Source organism: Thamnophis sirtalis, unplaced genomic scaffold, assembly GCF_051295495.1.
Source record: "Thamnophis sirtalis isolate CommonGarterSnake01/CBP01778 unplaced genomic scaffold, rThaSir2_p1.2 scaffold_7, whole genome shotgun sequence".
NCBI classification, from domain to species: Eukaryota; Metazoa; Chordata; class Lepidosauria; order Squamata; family Natricidae; genus Thamnophis; species Thamnophis sirtalis.
In genome coordinates this window covers 60,461,130-60,475,672 of record NW_028261387.1, presented here as the reverse complement: position 1 = coordinate 60,475,672, position 14,543 = coordinate 60,461,130, and the positions used below count along the sequence as shown (strand labels likewise).

General features: G+C 33.6%; 2 protein-coding genes across 2 annotated transcripts in view; both read right to left on the bottom strand.

Annotated features, from left to right (window-relative positions):
• LOC148044682 (synaptonemal complex protein 1-like) overlaps window positions 1-6,396 on the bottom strand; it is a 31,066-nt gene extending 24,670 nt beyond the window's left edge. The window contains exons 1-7 of the mRNA XM_087720183.1: window positions 6,287-6,396; window positions 4,930-5,033; window positions 3,403-3,520; window positions 2,831-2,901; window positions 2,119-2,200; window positions 1,303-1,365; window positions 795-857 (exon numbers count right to left, since the gene is read on the bottom strand). Of these exons, the coding sequence (XP_087576309.1) occupies window positions 795-857; window positions 1,303-1,365; window positions 2,119-2,200; window positions 2,831-2,901; window positions 3,403-3,520; window positions 4,930-5,012 (480 nt within the window). The 5' untranslated portion in view covers window positions 5,013-5,033; window positions 6,287-6,396. The remainder of the gene's footprint in view (window positions 1-794; window positions 858-1,302; window positions 1,366-2,118; window positions 2,201-2,830; window positions 2,902-3,402; window positions 3,521-4,929; window positions 5,034-6,286) is intronic.
• Window positions 6,283-14,543, bottom strand: part of LOC106539284 (synaptonemal complex protein 1) — a 42,695-nt gene continuing 34,434 nt past the window's right edge. The window contains exon 17 of the mRNA XM_087720854.1: window positions 6,283-6,396. Within this exon, the coding sequence (XP_087576980.1) occupies window positions 6,283-6,396 (114 nt within the window). The remainder of the gene's footprint in view (window positions 6,397-14,543) is intronic.

Sequence of the window (14,543 nt, the reverse complement as noted above, 5' to 3'; positions counted from 1 at the left end):
GGTTGGGAGAAGAGAGGAGCTGTGGGTACAACCGGACCCTCTGCGAGGTGTCTGACCCTCTCACTGTCCTCTGACAGCCGGGGGGAAGAAAGGAAGACCCCTATCTCCCCCGTGCTCACTAGCAGCTGCTGGACAAGCACCCCCTTTTATTGCTTTCACTGCGTGTGAGCAGCAACAGCTCAAGCCCCAACAGCCCATCCAAGCCGAATGCAAAACGCTGATAATAAAATATTTTTCCTAATCCTAACTAAACTGAGTAAATACCAGACAAAAATACTAGACAAAAATAATAAATTCTGTGCTAACTGTTTGGAGAGTCCCAGTCTATCTGTTCAAGAACTGAGGAGCTCCTCAAAAAATGTCCTTAATGGGCTGGACTGAGTTTTTAAACTGGACCTCAATGAGGAAGAGGAGGTGTGTCTAAAGAAAATTCAACTCAGTTCTTGGGCAGATAGACTGAATTTAACCCATGCTTGGACTCTCCAAGCAGCGCACAGGAGAAAAAAAGCATTACTGGACGCAAATATAGCACACATTTTACACATATGTAATACAAATATCAGTCTACTTTATTCCCACTTCTATTTTGTTTCTAAAAGGCGAAGGGGACTTTTTAGTGACCAGTTCCATATAAAGCCAGAATTTATACAGTGAACTTTAAGCTGTCTATGTGAACTGCGGTAATATTTTGAATTACCATACTCCACTGACAATTTAATAGGACAAATTTGAATGAAAATTTTAATAGATACCGTATATGCTATGTTTTATTCATGAAATATATGAGTACTTACTTCTTGTTGTAGTGCTTCAATATTTTTGATTTTCATTTCAATCTGCTTCTTTAAACTATTAACCTAAATAGCATAATAACACATATTTCAAACAGTAATAATATATCACATAATTATCCTAGACAAAATCCTATTATCTGAATAGCTGATTTGAAAGATTTCTTCTGATTATGGCTTATTCAAAACTTGCTATGACTGCAACTCTGAAAATTGTTTTATCTTCAGTATAAAAACCAAACCATTTATTGAGATTAAGTGCAATTTAAAAATCTGCACAAATACTTATCCGAAATAATGGAGGATGTATGAGTTACAGATGCATATTCATTTGTTACTTTTGATTACAAGTATTAAATGCATAGAAAAACAAAAGTTGCAATAAACATTTTCAGTGATTAGAATTAACAATACATTTCTATTTGATCGAAAGATTGTTTCTGAATCCTGAAGCAATTCAAAAAATGGATAAATATCAAAACCTGATAGATATATTTTTACATTTTTATACCTTGTTTTCTAATGTTTTCAGTTGTTTTTCCTTTTTTGAAATTTCATTTTCAATATTTCTAACCTAGAAATATATTATAAATAATGACAAATATATTATAAAATTCATTACTAATTTCATTAAATTATATTTTAAAACTAAGAAAAAATGTAACATAGGGAGGTATTTCTTGTTTCATTTTATGATGGCATTTGAGGGACTAATACATTAATTGTTACATAAACATTTGCTTTCCATTTGTTTCATGAAACCTTAAGTAATAATGTTTTTGGTAGTCTCTAAACTATGATGCTTTTTTAAAATAAAGTGTGATCAAAGCTCCACATTTGTAATAAACCCTTCTGAATTAAACAAACATGCATGCACGCATGCATACATACGTACATACATACATACATATCAAATTCAAAATATGTTAATTCTCTATGCTGTTTCTCAGAAGCTGCACCAAACATAACTGAATGTAGAACCAATCATTTCAAAGGGATTTTGTTGTACTGATCATTAATCTTTGTACTCAGACCATATTCTTACATCACTTATACAGTTTTGACCCGATTACTACATGTTTTCCACGTATATTTTTTAATATCCCATTCCCTCTACACCACCTTATTTTTACAATTTTCATGATATATTTCCAATTCACATCAATATAAAAAAGGGACTTGGGACTAGAGGCTAGCTTTTCTGCATAGCTATTTTCATATCTTTAGACAAACATTCATTCTTTGTAAAACATCACATATTACATGCTGCTTTTTATCATAACTTGCATATATTAATATTTCTATGTTAATCAGTGTGAATTGATACATTTTCTTCATTTTCATCAACTTTGTTTTTTGCTTCTTCTTCCTTCTGTTTTAGTTTCTCCGTTACTTCCTCTAATTCATTGCTATAGAACAAAAATTAATAAATCCAATTACTTCCATGCACCTATAAAATATTTATAATAAAGACACTGCTAAATTCATGTAGAAATTGAAATCTTCATATTCCAATAATATTAGATTATAATCTACTGTGTAAGCATGCTTGCACATATATGTATAGAATAACTACATTTTGTAACCTGCCCCCTTATCTATTGCATGTTTGAAGTCAACAACTACTTTTGTCTATTAGAGATGCCAGTGAACTGTTTAGGATATATGCCAAAAAGATGCATTGCTATATTCAAATTGTGAAGATCTAGCCTAATGAAAATTAGAGTTACAAGGAGCGAACATTCACCAGGACATATTTAATTCCAAATAAGCTGTAAACAGAGAAAAAAACATTTTGATTTAAGTGGTTAATCAAATAAAATACAATATTTAGGAAAGTAACATTTGGTCCAATACTCCAACTAAAGTCCTGGAACAGCTTTTGGCAAAGGAATGATAAAGCATCCAATGTTCTTTTTGTCTGATAATCTGGTAAAACTAGAGTTAGAAAGAACCATATTGCATAAAGAACAACTTCATGTAATAACTTGAAATGTAAATTTTAGTGAACATACCACTGTAACCTTTCCTTACCTTACCTTAATAGTAGGTTAGCTTGTTTTAAAATGTCTATCTGATTTTTGATTTCTTCATCTGTATTTTTAACATTCTGAACAAAAAGACAAGCAACTGAATGTAGAAAATGCAAAACTGGTATAAATTAAGTATATATACTATAAATATTAAATGGTCACTTATAGAACTTTCATGATCCAGTTTCATGTAGTGATTAAAGCATCAGACTAAAACCTGGGAAACCATGAGTTTTATTCTTGCCTTGAACCAATTACTTTCTTTCAGCCCTAGGAAGTAAGCAATGAAACCACTTCTGAAAAACCTTGCAAGAAAACTGTACGGACTTGTCCAGGCAGTCTCCAAGAATTGAGTGAATAGAAGAAAAAGAAATAGAAAGTTCACTCAGAGTCGCTTTCAGCCTTTTTTTAAGTCATTTAAGTTTCATTCTTATGCATATTTAGAAAACTGTGAATGCATAGTAAGATGCACTGGAAGCACACAATTATAATTTAATTTTGAAATTAAAAATAATTACTGGCACAAAAACAATCTATACGTAGACGGTTTAGTTTTAAAAATATAGTCAGGAACTTGCCTTAATATTATCTTTACATTTTTGAAGTTCATCATCTACCATCTTTTTCTCTGTTATAATTTGTTCTTTCTCAAATAAAATGTTGTTCCACTCCATATTTAGCTCTTTATTCTTTAGACTGTGAAAATAATAACAGAAACAATTATTTATATTTTCATATATTTTTTAAACTACTCTATAACATTATGTGACAAGATGTACCAAGCAGACCTAATGTTAATATAAGACCAGCTAAGGAACTTTGATTCCATTAGCAATTTAATGGCTCTTAGCATAAAAACCACTATAAATACTTTTTTTTATAAATTGACAGGTTTCATACTAAGACCACATCTATATGTACATATACATATAGTATGGTACATATAAATGTGGTCTTAGTACATGTGTATTATATGTACTGAAATAAATTATTAATCAAATAATGCTGTTTTTAAATTGTATGAATAATAATAGTAGTAAATTTTATTATGGTCACTGACCAGTTTAGAAACAAAAAGCATACACATTCTAAGACTGCAAATAAAAACACTGTAAAACTGATGTTTTCAATGTATGACATGCTTTACAAATCACAAAAAACAAAAATCAACCTTAGACATGTTCAGTGAAATGAAATCACAAATCAAACAGTAGCAATTCTAAGTAGAATTGATCTAGTTGATCTTAAAATATATCTAGAGAAGAAGCTAAGCTGCAACTAAGCACATTTATAATAAGGACAATGTTAAAAAATGTGAATTAATATTCCAGGAACTCCTTCACTACAGGGACAAAGTCTTTCTTAAATAGGAAATCCACAATTTCCCTTCAACAGCAGCTTTGGAAGGGCATAAATCTTGTTAGGGTTTAGGGCTCTTCTGAAATTTTAAAACCTTAAATAGTCATTTTACAAAAACAAATTAAATATTGCATCTATCTGAGATTGAAAAATCTGGACATTTATAAAAGGGCAATTTCTGCAATTAACTAAGTGGCTTCCACTTTGATACAAGCCAGGTTTGACTATTTTATGAGTTGTTATACTAAATTGTTCAATAAATGAATTAGGCTGTGTTTGACCAACTTTTCCAGGATCCCCATCAGTGTATGGTAGGAGCACTTTGGTATGGTGCATTGCCATCTAAATATGGAGGACTCCCGTTATTTTCTCCTGTCCATCCAGCAGTTTGAAAGTGTGCAAATGCAAGTAGATAAATAGATACCAATTTAGACAGAAAGCAGCATTCTGTGTGCCTTGGCATATAGTCATGCTGGCCACATGACCATTGAAATGTCTTCAGACAATGCTGGCTTCCTTAGCTAAGAAATAGAGATGCGCATCACCCCCTAGATTCAGACAAGACTGATAGGGGAAACCGTATTGTATTGTATTGTATTGTATCATAATGTTAATTGTAATATAACAGGGGAAACCTTTATCTTTACCTTATACCCTGCATGTCCTTTATATATTAAAAGTAAACCAATTATAAAAGCCTTTCATAACTAATAGCATGCTAACCGTATATTAATGTAAGTACATACATTTCTTTTTCAAGCTCTGCTTTCAGTGTTGCAAGTTGTTGAAAGCAATTTTGTTTATTTTCGAATTCATCAGACAATTGCATTTCCAAATCACGTATTTCTTTCTGCAGGTAACAATTAATGCATGAATGTGATTTTACGACATACCATTTACAATAAAATTACTGTAAATCATTAGCATAGTAAATAAAATAACTTTTTGGGCTTTTATTGGTTAAAAAAAAACCATTGGTTAAAATGTATTTTCCTTTATGACCACGTGGTTCATTTAACAACCATGTGGTTCACTTAGCAACTGCTAACATCATAAAACCTGAGGTAAAATCAAGTTTGATCACATGGTGCCTCAACTTACAACCACAATGACTTATAATTAAAATTATGATCTGTGTGTTCTATGTGTTCTAACTGGTTGTATTACAAACATAAATGAAAGAAGTCTTTAAACTGCCACAAATAGCCACTTACAGGCAGTCCTCATTTAGCAACCACAATTTCCTGGCTAGGTGACATAGTAATTAAGCAATACATCATGTGACTGCAATGGGCTTTACTTTATTACTTTAGAATTACTTTATTCTACTGTGGTTAAGTGATTCACTTGCAGTTGTTAAGTGAGATATCGTGTTATTGTGATTTGTGATTTTACTTCCGCCTTCTCCATTTACTATGCTTGTTAGAAGCTTGTATGAAGTGCACAAATTGGGATCATGTGACGGGGGGACACTGTAATGGTCTTAAATATCTGTCAATTGTGAAGTATCCAAATATTGACCTCATGACTATGGGGTCACTGCAATGGTTGTAATTATGGGAACTGGTCATAAAATTACTTTTTCATCACTGTTATAATCTCAGATGGTCACTGGCAGGATAGTCATTAAGCAAGGACTGCCTGAACATAGGTATTTTGTATTTCCTAATAAAACCCTAAATGGTGGCCTGTCTGCAATTAATTTAGCTATTAAACCTCTGGAGATGATATGTGTGTCACTAGCTGCTTCCAGGTTCTTATATGAAATTGTGCAGTATTTTTTTCTGTCTGACATATTTTTATGAACAGTAAAAACAATTATTGATCATATATGGAAGAATTGTACATTAAAAATCCTGCAAACCTTGCCATTTTAAAAAATCTGACAATGACATATAGCTGTTAGATAAAAATAATAAAGAAGTACCCACTGAGTAGATACAGATAGTCATAAAGAGAGAAATGCATGCAGCTTCAATTTGATGCTATTCAAGAGGTTGATGGAGGGCCAAGTATATGATTATTTTAAACAGGAAGATATTTTAAGCTATATTTTTGTAATAATTATACTATATGTAAATATCAAAATATATCAGAACTTACAATACCTCTCTTGTCTGAAGAGTGTCCTTTAATTCTCTTTCTCTTTCTTGTAATTTCTCAATGGTCTTCTCAAGAATTTGTTTTCCATGTAAAGATTCTTGGACTTGAAGCTATTCAAAAAAGAAAATAAATTAAAAATTGGCACAAAATGAATAAAGTTTCATTTTATTACTGTGACAACCATTCTATTTCTTTATACTGACATTGTAAGTCGTCCCTCTCAAGTATGTGTCAGGTGCAAGTAACCAAAAGCAGCACAATAAACTATTCAGCATAATTACTTTATTGCTGTTTGCAGAGGCAGAAATCTTGCCAGATTAAAACACATTCTGCATAACTGTCAGACATATCCTGTTAAGTTTAGGGAGGATTCCTCCTGGGCCTCTTTCTGCAAAACAAGGACTCAAGGCTGATTTGGCAGAGACGTGCACCGACCTTGAGTAACAGAATAACAGAGTTGGAAGGGACCTTGGAGGTTTCTAGTCCAATCCACTGCTCAAGCTGGAGACCCTATACATTCCAGACAAGTGGCTGTCCTGTCTCTTTATAAAAGCCTCCAGTGGTGGAGCACCCACAACTTCTGAAAGCAAGCTATTCCACTGGTTAATTGTTCTCAATGTTAGGTAATTTCTTAGTTCCAGGTTGCTCCTCTCCTTGATTAGTTTCCATCCATTGTCTTGCCTTCTGGTGCTTTGGAAAATAGGTTGGCCCACTCTTCTTTGTGGCAGCCCCTCAAATATTGGAACACTATCATCATGTCACCGCAGTCCTTTTCAATAGAATAGAATAGCACTGTTGGAAAGAACCCTGGAGGTCTTCTAGTCCAACCCCGCTTAGACAGAAATCCTATATCATTTCAGACAAATGGTTATCCAATATCACTGGAGTAGACGTACCCAATTCCTGCAACCATTCTTCTTGTTTTAGCCTCCAGACCCCTAATCATCTTTGTTGCTCTTTTCTGCACTGTTTCCAGAGTCTCAACATCTTTTTTATAATATGATCAAAACTAAATGCAGTATTCTCAGTGTGGTCTTACTAGGGCTTTATAAAGTAGTACAAATACTTCATATGTTCTTGATTCTATCCCTCTGTTAATGCAACCTAGGATTGCATTGGCTTTTTTGGCTGTTGCCGCATGCTGCTGGCTCATATTTAAGTGATTGTCCACTAGGGCTACAAAACTTGTTTGTGTTTAGTGTCATCTGCCAATTTGACAAGTTCCCTTTCTACTGCCTCATCTAAATCGTTTATGAAGATGTTGAAGAGTACTGGGCCTTAAATGAAACCTTGCAGTGCTCTGCTGCATACTTCCCTCCATGTAGATGTAGTTCCATTAAGGACTAAATGTTGAGTGCAGTTTGTCAGCCAGTTCGTGGTGATGTGTTTATCCCACATTTTTTTAGCTTAGCTTCTTTAGCTTATCAAGAAGTCAGTGGTGGGCTACTTTGTCAACTGCCTTACTGAAATCCAAATATACTATGTCCACTGCATTTTGCTGGTCCCATAATTTAGTTACTTTATCAAAGAATGAAATGAGATTTGTTTGGCATGATCTGTTTTTGACAAGCCTGTGTTTGGTTCTTGTTATCACTTTGCTTGTTTCTAGTGTTTGAACATCTGTTGCTTATCTTTTCCAGGGTCTTCCCAGGTATTGATGTCAGGCTGATTGGTCTGTAGTTTCCTAGATCTGTTTTTCCCCTTTTTTTGAAGATGAAACCACATCAGCTCTTTTCCAGTCCTCTGGTAGTTCCCCGATGCTCCAGGATCTTTGAAAGATATAGTTTAATGATCCCAAGATCACATCTGCCAGCTCCTTCAGAAATCTGGAATCGAATATGTCAGGTCCCTGTGATTTGAACTAGTCTAGAATGGACATGTGATCTCTTACCATTTTCTTGCATATTTTTAATTTGTATTCTTAGTCTGTCTTTTAAAGTTATGTTTTTGGTAGGTTGGTCTGTTTTATCTTTTTATACCCAGGATATCAAAAAAAAAGAAGAAGAAGAAATGGCCTTACTTTTATAATTATGAAGAGGAAAGCAAGAACACTAGTTAGCTATAATACAAACAGTGACTGAACAATATTAGTTAGACTTCATGGATAACCCTTCAATATGATGATATTCAAAGTTTATGCTCCAATTATGGATGCAGAAGAGGTTGATGAATTTATGGCCAAACTGAAACTGACAGAATGTGCAAGCATGCTTGTAGTGGAGACTGGAATGTTGGAAATATTGAGGAGGAAAATGTTATTGAAATGTATGGTCAAAAGAACTGAAATAAAGGAAAGCAATTTATTATTTTCTGCTAATCCAATAATCTTGAAACAACCCCCCAAAACCATAAATGCCTGCATTTGCTTCTCAGCCATCCTTCATTACCCAGATCCAGCAAGATCTTCTGTTGTATGGATTAATGTATCCTTGAGAGTTATAGCTCCAGACCAACTGACCCTTCTACAGTCTACTCCACTGTAGGTATTGTTCTCAAAAGTAATACAACTTAGGAAAAAACTATACCATCTGGTACAAGGAACTGCTAGTAATTAAAGCTGCCTTTGAAGCCTGAAGACATCTGGTAAAAGAGACCACTGTACTTATCACTAGAACCTTGAAAATTTTCAGATTTCCAGGAAACTGAATCAAAAACAAATCTGGTGGTCTTTGATCTTTTCTTGCTTTAACTTAAGGCTCTCCAGGAAACTAGAATATGAATGCTCTGAGACTGACTCCCAAACTTCCACTTTCTTTTTTTTATATATAAATTTTTATTTTAAACACATAAGCACATCAACAGAAACAAACACATAACTTAAAAACAACATAGGAACAATAAGTTCCATCATATATCATACAGCAGTTCCGAATCGGTTTCTTTGCAGTTAGTGTTTTCGGTTCTATACATTTCTATCTTGCGTTCATAATCTCCTTGTTCGTTATCCATTTTTATGTACAATTCTTTATTTATTTATACTTAGCTACTTATGACAAAATATTATTTACCTATATTGTGCTTTATATTTTTACTGTCATTTATTCTCTTACATACAGTTATAGGTATACATTCACAGTTATTCTTTTTCTCTGAAATTATTCAAAGAAAAATAATATAATAATAATAATAAATAATTTTAATAAAAATAATATATATTATTATTATTCCATTTAAAAGGTTATAAGGTATAATTCGGAATGCTTTGTTTACCATCCTTCGCACCTGTTATGACACCACCTTATTTTCTCTTTCTTTTCTTTTCTCCCTCCCTTCCTTCTCTACTTCCTTCCTTCCTCCTCTCCATCCCCTTCTTCCTTCCCTTACCTCTCCCCTACTCCTACCCTCTTTCTTCTCCTTCCTGCCCTCTCTCCTTCTCTTTCTTTCTCTTCCTCCCTCCTCTTCTTCTTTTTCTCTCCCTTCCACCCACCTCTCCTTACCTCTTTCTTCTTCCCCTACCTCTCCTCCACACTTCTTCTTCCTCTCCTATCTCTCCTTCTCTTTCTCTTTCTTCCACCCTCCACTTCTTTCCATTCCTTCGTCCCTCCATTCTCTACTTCCTTCCTCCCCTCCTTTCCTTCCTTCTTCCCTTCCTTTCTTTTTCTATTGTTATAGGTGTCTCTTTCAAATCCCAGTTTATGTTTTCTTGGGGATGGTATTTCCACGAACCCATTTTTGTTTCATATCATTTCCTTTTTTCTCTAGCATTTTACAGTCTACATGCCAGCTATCGTCCTGATTTGATTTCACCAATCATGACCCCCTTGTTTTACTCATAACTATTATTTTTGAGTGTTATTCTATTCTTTCATTGCTTTTTTATTTCTTTGCTCCATCCATCTATAGCAATTATCCCATATCTGGTAGAATTCTGATTCTTCCTTTCCCTATAGTTCTTTTGTTAATTTATCCATTTTGGCACAGTCCATAATTTTTCTTATTATTTCATCTTCATTTGGGGTTAGTTTGTTTTTCCACTTCTGGACGAAAGCGATCCTGCTTTAAGTATATGTAGTATTAGATATTGTATTTCTGTTTTGTATTTCACCGACATAATTCCTAATAGAAAGACTTCAGGTTTCCAATCTAATTTAACCCTTGTTATTGCTTCCAGCCAATTTTTGATCCTTTTCCAGAATTTTTTTGCCTCTTCACAGGTCCACCATAAATGATAATATGTGCCATGTACCGAATCACATTTCCAGCAATTTGGTGAGGTATTTGTTGAAATTTTGGCCAACCTTGATGGTGCCAGATGCCATCTATAAAGCATTTTGTACTGGTTTTCCTTGTATGAGACTGATAGTGTCATTCTTAAATTTATTCCCCAAAATTTTTCCCATTTGTCTAGTTCAATGTTATAGCCAAAGTTCTGTGCCCATTTTATCATTTGTTCTTTCAGAATTTCCTCTTCCATTTGATACTTCAGGAGGAATTTGTATATTTTCCCTATCATCTTTCTGTCCGGACTTTGAATAATTTTATCCAATTCGTGTGGTTCTGTTTCAATGCCATATATTTTAGTATCTTTATTGCATTTAGTTTTAATTTGGAGGTAAATTAGCCAATCAACTTTCATATTTTGATCTGCCAATTCTTCAATTGTTTTTAAGTTTCCCTGTCTGTCAATTAAGTCTCCGTATCTTAGAATTTTGTTCCAATCTGTAAAATTTGGGCGTGTCCTCCTTTCTGTTGGTGATAGCCAATTTGGGATTTTCACATAGTGGATTTTTTTGATTTTGAGCCATTTTTTGCAGTAAGGTTCTTCTAATTAAATGATTTTGAAAGTATTTGTGCGTTTTATGTTTGTCATCCCATAAGAAAGTATGCCAGCCTGCCTGCAGTTCAGGCCTTCTAAGATCAGAATTCTTTTATTCTTTAACTCTATCCAGTCCTTCACCATTGTCATTGTTACTACAGTTGCATATAAATCACAATTTGGTTGTGCTAAGCCTCCCCTCTCCTTGTTGTCTTGCATTGACTATAATTTAATCCTCGGTTTTCGTCCCTGCCAAATGAATCTAGTGGTTAATTTCTTTAATTCTTGAAAGAATTTTTTACCTAAATTAATAGGAGCGGTTTGCAACAAGAAGAATATTCTTGGTAAGATATTCATTTTAATTGTTGCTATACGTCCCATAAGTGATAACTGAATGTTCTTCCAATTTTCTAAATCTTTCTTTATTTGAATCACTAATTTATTGTAATTATCCTCTTTGATTGTGGAACATTTTGCTGACAGCCAGATCCCCAAATATTTTACTTTCTTAATTAACTGCAATCCGGTTTCTGCTTCCAGTTCCTCTTCTTGCTTTTTGTCATATTCTTAGTTATCATTTTTGTTTTGTCTTTATTGATCTTTAGTCCTGCCACTTCGCCCTATTCTACTAATTTTTGAATTAATTTCAAACTAGATTCTAATGGGTCCTCTAAAGCAAATACTAAGTCGTTGGCATAGACTTGGACCTTATATTCTTCATTTTTGAGTCTTAGACTTTTTATTCCCTGGTCATTCCAAATTTCATTTAGTAAAATTTCCAAAGTCAATATAAATAGCAGAGGAGAGAGGGGGCATCCCTGTCTGACTCCTTTTTTTATTTCAATCTTTTCTGTTAGATCTCCATTCATCAGAACTTTGGCTGTCTGAATGTTATAAAATCTTTCTATCATTTTTGTAAATTTTTCTCAGAATTTCATCTCATCCAATAGTATTGTTATAAATTTCCAAATTATGTTATCGAATGCTTTTTGTGCATCAAGGAAAACCAGTACCATTTGCTTTTCTGGATCGGCCTCATAGTACTCTATTATGTCTAGAATAACTCTCGTATTATTTTTCATGTGTCTGTGGGGTAAAAAACTATTTTGGTCTGGGTGTATTTGTTCATTTAACACCTGTTTAATTCTTTCTGACATAATTGCTGCAAATATTTTGTAATCGGAGTTTAATAATGAGATTGGTCTGTATTTCTTGTAGATCGGTTTCCTCTTTGGGGATTAGGGATATTATTGCTTCAGTCCATGATTCAGGTATCTTGGCTTTTCCTAAAACCTCATTAAATATTTCCACTCCTAACTCTTCCAATATTATTTTGTTATATTTGTAAAGTTCCACCGGTATTACATCTGGTCCTGGGGTTTTATTATTTTTCTGATTTTTCAGGGCTGATTCCACTTCAGCTAACGTTATGGGTCTATTTATCGCCTCCCTTTGTTCTTTTGAGATTGGTGTTATCTTTTCTAAATTTAAATATTGTTTTATTTTGATTTCCTCCATATTTTCTTGTGCGAATAGTTTTGTGAAGTATTTATGAATGATATTCTTTTCTTCTGCTTTGAAGTGAATTCTTCCCTCGTCATCCTTTAATTGATATATCGTCCTTTTTTCTCTTTCGTTCTTCAGTCTATATGCCAGCCATCGTCCTGGTTTGTTGGCATGTTCGAAATAGTTCTGTCTGACTGCTTTGATTTTCTGTGCTAATTCCTTTTGAGTTATTAAATTGATCTTATGTTTTATCACCTCTATTTTTTCCTTTTTAGTTTTATTTTTTGGATCTTTCTGTAGCTCTTCTTCAGCTTCTCTAAGTTCTTTTTGCATGCCTTCTTGTTGCTCTTTTTGCTTTCTCCTTTTTCTCGCCATATAGGCAATCATAAGGCCTCTTGTGTATGCTTTCATGGTATCCCATAGATTTTGAATTGAGGTGTCTTCTTTTTTGTTTATTTTAAAGAACAATTTTAATTCTTTCTCTAGCATTTCAGTGTATTCTGCTTCTTTTACAATACTTGAGTTCATCATTCATCTTTTTCTTCTTTTTTGACCTTTCCATCTTATTTTTATTGGGTTATGATCTGCCCACTCATTTGGTTCTATTTCAATTTCGTCTACTTGATTACACAGCCCGGATGAGATCCAAACCATGTCGATTCTTGATAGAAATTGATGTGGGCTCGAATAAAATGCTTTCTTGTTTTGTGACTTTCTCTCCAAATATCCTGTAATTTATATTCCCCTGCCATCGCAAAAAAGGATTTGGGTAATGTATTTTTTTATTTTATTTTTATTTTTGCTTTCATAGTCCATTTTTTTATCCACTATTGCGTTATAGTCGCCAATTAAGCAAATGTTTTCATATTCTAATTCATTTATTTTGTTATGTAATTTCCTGTAAAATTCCTCTTGTTTCTGGTTCGGTGCATATGTGACTATTAATAATATCGGTTTTTCTGTTGTCTCTAATTCAATCATTAGCGTTCTGCCTTCTTCATCTGAGTAAACTTCTTTGGAGTTTATTTCTTCCTTTATATAGGCTGCTATCCCACTTTTTTTTAAATCTGCCAATGCTGTATATAATTTCCCTAGTTTTTAATTTTCCAGTAGGTTCCTATGTTCTCTTTTAATATGCATTTCCTGTATACAGGCTATATCTACTTTCAATTTCTTAAGTTTATTAAACATCTGGGCTCTTTTTTTGGTGCATTCAGTCCATTCAAGTTTATCGACACAATTGTTATTTCTTGATCCAACTTTAGCTGAAATTGTTTCTTTTACTTCTAGTTTGTATCTGACTTTTCCCTCTCGTGTCTTTCTTCTCTGCTCTCTCTCTTTCTTGCCTCTGTTCTTCTCTCCTGCTTCTTTCGCTGTCTTCTGATGTTTCTTCCTCTTGACCTCTGCATTCTAGTTCCTCTTTGCTTCCTTGTTCTCCTTCCCTATTGCAGTGTTCTTCATAGAATTTGTGTGCTTCTTCTAAATTCTCTATCTTATATCTTTTTCCTTGCCAAGATACCAGAACCCCTTCTGGTACCAACCATCTGTACATTATTCTATTTTTATTTAACTCATTTGTTAAAAATTGGTATTGCCTATGTTGTTCCCGAATTCTCCGTGGGATCTGTTTAAGCGTGGTCAGCTCTTTTCCCTGTAGTATAATTGTCTCTTCTCTGGTATTTTTGTATACTTCATTTCTGGCAGTTTTCTTAGCAAATCTTACACGCACTTCTCTTGGGAGTCTGTATCTTCTTGCATAGTTAGTATTCACCCGGTAAACCTCATCAATGTTCCCTCTCACTTCCTGTTCTTTTTTTTGCAGAAATTCAGTGAGGATATTAATATTTGAGGATATTTTTTCTTTCAGGTCTTCCTCCTTCTCTTCCGGTATGTTTTGAAATCTTAGGTAGAATGCCGCTTTTTCGTTTTCAAGTCGGATTATTGATAATTCTAATTCTTTATTGAGTTGTCTATATTCTATTTCAATTTTTCCGA